At 46.7% G+C, this 10496-nt stretch overlaps 1 protein-coding gene across 5 annotated transcripts in view; it reads left to right on the forward strand.

The window, feature by feature from the left end:
• The window catches only part of Ube2f (ubiquitin conjugating enzyme E2 F (putative)), a 36029-nt gene extending 32403 nt beyond the window's left edge, over positions 1-3626 (forward strand). For all 5 annotated transcript variants that reach the window (XM_021159119.3, XM_021159116.3, XM_021159125.3 and 2 more), the window contains 2 exons: positions 979-1041; positions 2411-3626. In XM_021159119.3, coding sequence (XP_021014778.1) covers positions 979-1041; positions 2411-2461 — 114 coding nt within the window. In that variant the 3' untranslated portion in view covers positions 2462-3626. The remainder of the gene's footprint in view (positions 1-978; positions 1042-2410) is intronic.
• The last annotated feature ends 6870 nt before the right edge of the window (positions 3627-10496 follow it).

Here is a 10496-nt window from a genome sequence, read left to right on the forward strand (position 1 = left end):
TAACTGTGAAAATGCATGATCATAAATACTGCAAGAAAGGAAACAGTAGAACTGGAGAGATACCTGAGTCAGGGAAATGCTTTGTACAAGCATGAGGGCCCAAGTTCAATTTCAAGAACTGATATAAAGAAGCTAGGCACAGGTTTGTGCCTATGATTCCAGCACTGCAGATGGCAGGATCGCTGGAGGTTCGCTGGTTATCCAGCCTCACCTAATCAGTGAGTTCCAGGTCCCAATAAGAAATCCTGTCTCCAACAACAAACAGAATGGTTGCTCTAGCTGGCAGTGCTGGCACACACCCTAATTCCAGCACTTGGGATGCAGAGACAGGCAGAGCTCTTAAGTTTGGAGCCAGCCTGGTCTACAGAGGAAGTTCCAGGAGAACCAGGACTACACAGAGAGATCCTGTCTCAACTACCCCACCCCCACCTTCCAAAGAATGGTGACTCAAGGCCAGAGAGGTGACTCAGTGGTTAAAAGCACTGGCTGCTTTTCTAGAGGACCCAGGTTCTATTTCCAGCACCTACATGGCAGCTCACAACTTCCTGTAACTTGAGTTCCTTCTTCTGGCTTACATACACACACACAGACACACACAGACACACACACACACACACACTACACCTACATACATGCAAGCAAAACACTTATACATAGAAAATAAAAATAAATCTTTTTAAGATGATTGTCATTCACTAGTTATCAGATAGCTTCAAATTAATGTGATTACTATTATCTCCAGTTTCCCCAGAGTGGGGGGATATTCATGTGTGAACACACACTTACCTTTTACTGAACCCTCATTCACCATTTTGAAAGTCACCCCTGCTAAGCACTCTGCAGTAAGGGACATGGAGTGCTTGGAGCTCTTGGAAGCTGCTCTGCCAGCTCTGGTGCACTAAGACTTTTCGAAGAGAAGATTTGCTACAGTGTATGAGATTCTTTCCCACACTCATTATGAGTTGCTCTCTTTTAAAGGATCTCTTGAATTTTGATGATCCACTGAATATTGAAGCTGCAGAACATCATTTGCGGGACAAGGTGAGCTGACAAATGGGCTGCTTCTAGGTAGGCATGCTAGGTAAAAGTTCGTAGGGGTTTCAGCTGGTAAGTGAGGTTTCAGTGGTGGATGCCAGGTGACCATTTCATTACTTCATTAACAGTAAGGGATGGCTGGGGGTATAGCTTTGTGATCTTAAGTTAAATCTTTTTTTTTTTTTTTTTTTTTTGGTTTTTTGAGACAGGATTTCTCTGTGTACTTTGGCTGTCCTGGAACTCACTCTGTAGACCAGGCTGGCCTCGAACTCAGAAATCCGCCTGCCTCTGCCTCCCGAGTGCTGGGATTAAAGGCATGCGCCACCAACACCCGGCTAAGTTAAATCTTAAGAGCACTTGTCTAGCACTGCAAAACAAAACAGCAAAACTCCACCACAGTGGTACAGAGGTAGAGAAGGAAAATGAGTAACATCAGGCCACATTTTACGCTTAGTCTTTCTTTTTCTTTCTGATCAGTCCATATGTTCCCTCCTGGGTGGTTGTCTTTGATCATTCAGGTTCCCCACAGTAGTCAGTCAACACAACTACATCCTGAAGTATTTGATTTGCTCCTACAGGCAGATTACTGCATCCGAGATACTGTATATCCTTAGTGTGAATTGTGGGCTGATTGTTTATCTTTGAGGCTCAATGGACACAACCCCTGAGCCTGTATATACTGCCTGGGAAACTTGTAGGCAGATCAAGTGTTGCAGAGTATGCTTGCTTGCTTTGTGCTTCTGAATAGTTTGCTCTTATTTTTGAGCCATTCTCAGAAGATTGAATTTTTTGTTGTTGTTGTTGTGTTTTTTTTTTCTTTTTTTTTTTTTTTTTTTTTTCTGATGTGCCTGCTGAGGGCCTGACTCTGGCCATCATTTTGCACGTGCAGGGGGCAGAGCTTTGTTTTGTATATCAAACATTTTCTGTCTTACCTACTTCAGATGGGTATGAGGTGCTTCTGAGAAAAAGCCTATTAATCAAATACCCAAGCCTCCCGAAGCAGTGTAAGTGTTGCCATCACAGTGCACTGTGACTATACTCCGGGGCCTGTGTCTAAGCAGGATATAGGTCCATAAATGAAGCATCAGAACCTCAGGGAAGGGAAGGGAGGGATGGAGCGCTGAGGGAGATGCACCTGGAATGACTTTGCACCAGGGTCTCCTGCAGAAAACCAGAGCAGTCCTGTGTGGGTGAGCGGCTCTTAGCGTTTCCACTGTACTGCCTCCTGCACAGTTTGCACTGCAGTCATGGAGAGGTGGGCCATTGGTGACAGGAAGCCAGGTTTCTCCATAGGGTCCTTCACTTTGGAGTTTTGCTATGTTCCTGAAGTGTCACTTTGTTCTCTCTCACTCTGCTGTGTCCTCTCCCTCCGCAGGAAGATTTTAGGGACAAAGTGGATGAATACATCAAACGCTATGCCAGATGATAAGAGGAGAGATCGCAGGTCTGAGGACTTTGTCACAGTTGTCTCTGATGTGAAACAGCTCGAGGTAGCCCTCCTCCCCATCCTCATACTCCCTGTCAGCCCCTTGGGATTGTCCCAGTCCTGCGACCATGCTGTCCTGAAGAAGACCCTCCTGACTGCCCACTATAGGTGGCGAACAACATAATACAGCAAGAAAGTGTGTCTGGGCCTGGAGAGAGTTGTCTGCTTCCCTTAACATGTTTACTGAAACTACTGTCTAGGCTGTCTGGTGGAATCCCTCCGAAGTTGTAATGAACTCACCACTGAGGATATAGCGCTTGCTTCCTTTCCCCCAACACTCGGTGTCCTGCACAGGTGATGTAATGACTTGTTCCGTGTGACTGGCAGGTTGGCAATAAGAAACCCGCTATAAACTGTGATTGGATGCACACTCTCTTAGCTTCTTCCACGAACGCTGACCCTACCTAGATGTGAAGCTTCCCAGAATGCAGTCATTCACTGTAGATCTTACCGAAATGCGTATTTTATTTAATGTAAGTATATTTTGGAACAGATTTGTAATTTGTACAATTTGATGCTTTAATTATTTTTTCTATTCTTATTTACTTTGTATTCATTGTATAGAGCAAACACAAAGACATTGAGTCAAGAAACTACTGAAGAGAAATACAAAGAGACCATGCTAGGCACATAATTCAGTTTCTCCAGACGCAGCAGGAGTCTGGCTCCTAGACAGCAGCTCTTCCTTCAGGTCTGCATGTGGATGTCTTAGAGCCTTAGAACCTACACCTGGACCATCAGAACCAAAGGCAGGGAGGCTTCCCTCGATTGCTACCCAGACACAGCAGGCTAGGGCTCTCTAAGCAAGGCTGGTGGATGATTCTGCCATGGTCATAGCATGAGCCAGGGCTCCTTAACGGACTCTGTCATTGCCATCCTGCCTGGGGAGTCAGCCCAGTCTCTGACTCTGCCACAACTCCACTATGACTGTCTTCCAATTTGCCAGTGGTTCCAAGTGGGGGAGTTTCATAGCTGCAGCATACGCCATAATCAGGGTACTGCACTTCAGGGTCAGCCCTGGAGAGACAGGTGGGCTTATTCTGGCTTTAGACATCTGAACCAGTGAAATCTAATGCAAAATAAATGCATGTCTGGTTTTACTCACTGCCTGCCTAGCATTCACACTTAACTGCCAGTCTTCCTGCCTGTCATCTTCTGGGTTTAGTGTGCAAACAAGATCAGTTTTGTTCCCCATTTGGTATCAGGAATTGTGCCAATTAGCCATGAGGATGGTCTCTGCTGGCAGCCACATACCTAGAGGAACAGAGCAGGAAGGACAACATCTAAAAAGGCGAATGGTAGTACTCCCTCCGGTGGTTTAGGTTTAGGACTTGCCCAGGAGCCTTGGCATCCTCCTCCCAGAGTCTAGGGAAAGCTGTGACTTAACCCTCTGCCAGTGTTGCTGTCATTGGGCTGGTGCCCAGCAGCTGACCAAGGCAGTGCTAGCATCACAGATAGGACTTCCTCACAAGAATGCTTCAGTGGAAGAAATGACACTAGTGCCTGTCAGTGTACACAGTGCTGGAGAGCAGCCTGCCTGCACTGTGAGAAAGGTGCTAACCTCAGGGTACCACACAGTAGCGTTTTAGAGGTCAGATAGTTTATGATACATTTCCAGGTAAGAGGATACCCTCTCATTCTGTTAAGTGGAAACCACTCTCCCCAATGCACAGACTCCATAGCCTCACCCTTCACAGTGAGCAGTGGTGCTTACCTGACCTCTAGACTGCCAGCTTCTTGATTTCCCCACCCTGGCCAAAGCAACGTTCTAACTAGTTCTTGTTACCCCAGCCAAGCTGGTAGTTTCTAGTCTGCCAAGGAAGTATGATCCTCAAACTTGTGAAGAGGTGGGGCCAACCCTCTATGGGAAACTGGTGCTAGTGGTCTGCTATGGGCATGGAAGCTCTTGGTAGCTTGAACACACTGCTGACTATCATCAGTCTCTGCGTCCTGAGTCTGGGCTCTGCCTTGGAGGCTGCTGCTCAGCTTGAGTGAAAGTGGTGTATTCTCAAGTGCTCAGAGAAGGAAGCACTTGCAGGGTGGCCTCTCAGAAGGAGGGTTGCCTCTCTAACTGTCCCTTAAACACCTGCCCCAGCAGGTTACACCTGCAGCCTTTCTAAGGAGCTGAGGCAGGGGTACCATTAGGTAGAGTCCAGGTCTTGGCTGCACACCGTTGTGCCTCTTTCCTCCTAGCCCTGCTCTCGCTCATTTTTGTTGTTGTTGTTGTTTTGTTTTGTTTTGTTTTGTTTGTTGCTGCTTGGTCCAAGCTGGCCTTCTGCCTCTGTTTCCTCAGTGCTAGGATGGCAGGTGTCACAATACCCACTGTTTAGGGAGCTTACAAGCACATCCCAGGAAGCAGGGTCTTCAGTTGTGGGTGACCTCCCTTTTCATTCTGTTCAAGCACTGAGAACCCCATAGTCAGCCTGTCCTTCGCGCTGAGCACAGCCTGCAAGGTGTGCACTTGCAAGAGCAGACACTGTAGAGAAGCTTTGTGGAGTTTCATCCCAGGGAACACCACTGTGCTACCCTAGCTCCACCCACTGCTGAAAGTGAAAGCTCTCAGAGCAACCCAAAGCCACGAGTTGTTTTGATTTTCCTCCCCTGTGATGTCTGTGATGGCGGGTTCTGTTCTGATTAACCTTAGTTGAACTTCGTATTCTACTAGACCTTAAAAGTTCCTGTGGCCACCAGGGTTGTTTTGTTTGTTTATTTATTTTATGTATATGAGTGCTCTGTCTGCATGTACTCCTGCATGCCAGAAAAGGGAATTGGATCCCGTTATAGATAAATGTGATTGCTGGAAATTGAACTTGGGACCTCTGGAAGAGCCAGCCAGTGCTCTCAATCACAGGCATCTCTCTAGTCCCAACATCAGGTTTTTTTGCTGACAACCAAGCAGAATTTCCTTTTTTGGTTAAAAATATCCAAATAATGGGCAAGACAGTTCAGTGGCAAAAGTGCTTGTACATCAGGTAACCTGAGTGTGATCCTCTTTTGCCCTCCTCCCAGCCCCTGGAAGGGTGGAACGAGAGCCAGCTCCACAGAGCTGTCCTCTGGCTTCCACATGTATGGCATGTGCTCACACATAAAGAAAATAACTTTTAAAACAGAAAAGGCTAAGCCAGCAGCCACAATCCCGAGTAGGCACTTTCTCATTGCCTGGCCCAGGGTGGTTTTCAGCTTCAGCTATTTACAGCTATTCATCTAAGATTCAGACTATTACAGTCCCACTGTTCATGAAATAAGTTATGCTGAGTAAAATGCCAGTATGGTAACGTTGCTGGGCATGCTTTTGCCAAAGAAGAACTTTCCTTCCATGACTTGTATCAAGCACTCAGCAGCACAGAGGGCTGATGCAGGAGGCCATACTGTCAGTGCTTACTGAAAGAATTAACATTTTTAAAGCACAGAATGGAGGCCTTACCTAAGAATGTATTTGTACATGTTGAGTGGCATAAAGAACTGAATTATCTCAAATCTCAGCTTTGGACTCATTTGCTCTCATTCTTAAATTTTCTGAGCCAGAGTTTTTCCAAAAAATGTTGTGGGTTTTTAGCTTATAGCAGGCAGTACCTGCCTTCTGGGTGCTGCGGTACAGTGTGAGCAGGGCCTCATGCACAGCCTCAGACAGGAGCACTTGCGGCAGGTGTCCACTCAGAAAAGAAAGGAGCTGTGGTGACTTCGTTCCTGAGGCCTATAGCTGACATGCGGTAGCTGACACCACACTGTAAAGCCCTGGGTGCCGGCAGGTCTAGGCTGTCTGTCACTTTCTCCACACTGAGTTTGTCACCTCTGCATCCCTGCTGCACTTTCTAGCCACTCCTCACTCATGAAGCTCATGACATTGGGAGATTCGGTATCAAGGCAGCCATTTGTGTTAGCAAACATTTCTGTTTAGAGAAAAAAATCCAGTTCTAAAACCCATACCCTTCCTTACTGAACAGTGGGAGCTGAGGGTCTGTGCTAGGCTGAGCTGTGGTGAACAGCTTTCTTCTACTTCAGAAGCTTGGCCTCACACTAATGTCTGAAATGATGGAGGTCTAGCTAGGAGCTCTAGATGAATCTGGAGACATAGGCCAAGGTCCAGTGTTTCCATTGCCCTCACAGTGTGCCAGCCCCACAGGAAACAGTCATTGAGGTCCCTGGCCTCAAAGTAGTGCCTTCACGCCCTGAGATATAGCATCTACTCTGTTCAATCCAGTCTCTGCTTTCCTCCTGGGGCTCTGTCCGTATCCAGTTCACATACTCCTAAGTACTCTGGCTGCTTTTACACGTAGATAGGCACTTGTGAGGGCCCCAGTCTTGCCCAGCCATCAGGAAACAATGGGAATGTCACATGGCCTTATGTGTGTTCCTGTCCCTCTGGGAGCACCTGGTATGACACCAGTGAGCACCTGGAGCCTTACCTTGGCCATGTGAGATAACCTCACTCTTCGCTATGGAACGAGGTAGAGAATGTGGAGAGTGTACCAGAGGTGCTTGCCCAAGGAACTACCCAGAAGCTGGGTGCCCTGGCCAGCCATACAGTGACCGAAGAGACCTGCCCACCAATGAGAGAGCTTTTGCTTTGCCTGAGTAAGGAGCCCAGGAAAAGAACAACAGAAAAATCTTATCCTAGAGGCTCAGAGTTACCCATTAGTATGAAGAGAAATAAAATGTAGGATCGAAAAAAATGTAGGAGGCCCAGTAAGTAACATGCTGACTCAGGGAAAAACAGGCCAAAGTGAAAGGCAACAGGAAGCCACGCCATGGCAGGGATGACTCGGTGGGTAAAACCCAGAGGACAGAATATTCAGAACTTAAAAGAAAATCAAAATCATAAAGCTAAAGACAAAGTTTAAAACTTTTATAGGTGGACTCAGTGGAAACAACAAGTTGAGTCAGTAAGACAAACGAATCCCCACAGCATGTAGGCCTGGAGACAAGGAACAGCAGACCCAGGCCCTACCCAGAGAAGAGAGAGTGGAATCACAAGAGAAACCAAACAGAAAACTCATATTCTATAAAGGACTCGAGCATACACATCCCTGGAGAAATAGACCCTGAGCTGGATAAGTGCAAAGCTGCGCCAAGAAGCATCAATCTCTGAACACTAAATACCTACTGGGCTGGCAAAATGGCTCAGCAGGTAGAGATACTTGCAGAGAAAGGCAGATCTCTGTAAGTTCAAGACCAGCAGTCTACATGGTTCCAGGCCAGCTAGGATTCCACAGTGAGACCTGGTCTTTAAATTTTTAATTAATTAAAAAGTTAAAAGTCTGAGGGAAAAAAATGGGCATCACAGAAAGCATACAAGGCCAGAAGGAAGATGCATGCCATTTAAGTGCTGAAAGAGTACTTGGCAAGTCTATATTCAGGAAAACATTGTTTCTGGAAACAAAGAGTCAGCTCCATTCAGCAAATGAAGTAAAATGATGAATTACTGACCTATTTGTAAAGGTTGACTAAAACCTTTAGTACTGCTACAATATTGAAGTACTCAACACTCAGGAGGCAGAGATAGGCAGATCTCTGTGAGTCCAAGGCCAGTCGGGGCTACATAATGAGACACTCAAAAATTAATTAAAATCAAAGTTCTTCAAACACAGGGAATAATGGAACCTTTAGAAGTCATAGATGGTGGTTAAATAGAAGTTACACCCTCCCACACCCCCTCCCACCATGTTCAAGCACAGTGATGCTGAAAGTAGAGAAGAGGGTGGGGCAACAGGAGGATCACGAGAGGAAGGGATTACACAAATACAGCACTTATGTATTCTCAGCAATTTTTATTTTAAAAAGAAGAGCTGGGGTAAGCCCAGCTGTGGGAGAGCACTTAAGCCTTGGGTTTCACCTCTTGTACTGCCCCACCCCCACCCCAAAAAACGAGGAAACAAACCAATTTCAAGTAAGATTCCCTCACTTCATCAAAAATGGTAAAATGTTAGTACCAGGAAGCAGAGATGACTCAGACGCTAAGAACATGTACTGCTCTTCTGGAAGACCCAAGTTCGGTTCCTAGCACTCACACGAGGTGGCCTAAAAGCACCTGTAACTCCAGCTTCAGGGGATGCAAAGCCCTTCTCTGGAATTCATGGGCATGTTGTACTCACGTACCCATTCTTACGGAGAGAGAGACATAATTAAAAAGTGCTGTTAACATTGGTGCTAGCAGACTTAGTTCACACATGTGTATCATAGCACCCACAGTAACCTCTGAAAGCTGCTTACAAAGATACAAGAAATGACAGCCTGAACAGATGTGGCTACAGCTACAGCTGCACATTGCCATATCCAGCTGAGACATGTCCCCAGTTGAGCCAATGAGCACCCAGAAGGATGCTCGACAGTACTGGATGGCAAAGGACTTCTGAGACCACTTGCCAAGAAATTAACTGGCAAAAGAAAGAAAAAAAGAAAAAACAAAGCAAAGGCTGTGTCAATCTTGGGGATTCCACAGACCTCAGCGAGAACAGAGGCATGGCATCTCTAATTTAAGACTGGGGGAAACTCCACAGTAGTGTTAGGGCCCTGCAGCTCACCTTTACAGCCACCAGAGAGGGCAGAATGTTGAGGGTGCTCTTCCCAAAGGAATGTGCCATTCTTCAACAAACCTAGTAATTTCCTGGATGAATCCACGTGTAAGCCTTTTTTTTTTTTTTGATTTGAATCAGTTCAGTAAGGACAGCGATGTTTTTTTTTCCTATGTTGCAAAACATGACGGACCAATGTATAGAGCACCAATCAGTCATGTACACTATCACTAAATGAGTGAAATGGTGAAAAATAATTCCACCATAGCAGTGTTAAAAGAACAGAGTAGTTGTCGATTTGATAAACACTGGGGATTTCTTAGTGTGTGCAAAGCTCTCGGTTCCATAACTATTACCACAAAAATAATCAAAAGACCACAAGTATTATGCCCTGAGGACTGCAAAGCACTGCGGAAAGAGACAAGAGATCTAAAGTGGAAAATCGGTCCTGTGTCCTTGGCTCTGGAAGGTAGCAGAGAGGTAGCCCCCATTAGCCATCCATACTGCACTCTCCCACCCCCCTCAGCCTTTGCGGAGTGAATTTGCCTTACCCACACTATCCTGCAGGATCAGCAAGACAGCCTTACTGGGAGAGCTGCGGGTCCAGTTCAAGCTCAGGCTGGTGGGCAAGCACAGTACTAGCCTAGCCACCAACCCTTCCTGGAACTCGGCTGCTGCTGTGTCCGTCACTGCCCCCTGGTGGGAAGCACAGCACTAGCTGCCAGCCCTTCCTGGAGCTCCTCTGCTGCTGTGTCCGTCGCTGTCCCACATATCCCAGCACTTTTCTTCCACCAACTTAGCAGCAACAGGCGAAACCACTTGTCCTCCTGTTGGTTGACAGCCCAGGGGGATGGTGATGAAGACCTGGTTGATCAGGGAGTTCCACAAGTATATGGTGCCACTCTTGGGCCTCTGCAACAGCTGGCAAAGTTCAGTGTATGGGACACCAGCATCCGGGAGGAGTTTGGAGCGCGACGATTGGCTACTACACGCAAGCCACGTGATGAAAGCTATGATGTGTGTCTAGTGTCAGGAATTGCAAGAATGTGTCAAACTGTCCCAGGGAGCTATTACAGGTGTGTTACATTGCTGTTGTGTGATAACAAAGTCAACGTTAGGACAGGAAGTGAAGGCCCAGGATGGTCCACATGATCTAAGATAAAGAATCTGAGAAAGGGGAAGCTGGAGCCCGAGTCTAATTTCATAGAGGACTGCCTGGGATGCAGTCAGCTCAGCACCACTTAACCATCATTCAGCTAAGTAGACAGGTGTTCAGTTCTGCGTGCTGACGAGGATTGGGTGGGTTTCAGAGTGAATGTGATACTTCAAAACACACGTTCAGAACTCACTTTGTAGACCAGGCTGGCCGGGAACTCACAGAGATTGGCCAGTTTATGCCTCTGGAGGGCTGAGATGAAAGGCCTGTACTACTACTGCCCTGCTTCACGCCTTTCAAGTGTTTA

Source organism: Mus caroli, unplaced genomic scaffold, assembly GCF_978045245.1.
Source record: "Mus caroli unplaced genomic scaffold, Mus_caroli_1 scaffold_1, whole genome shotgun sequence".
Taxonomy (NCBI): Eukaryota; Metazoa; Chordata; class Mammalia; order Rodentia; family Muridae; genus Mus; species Mus caroli.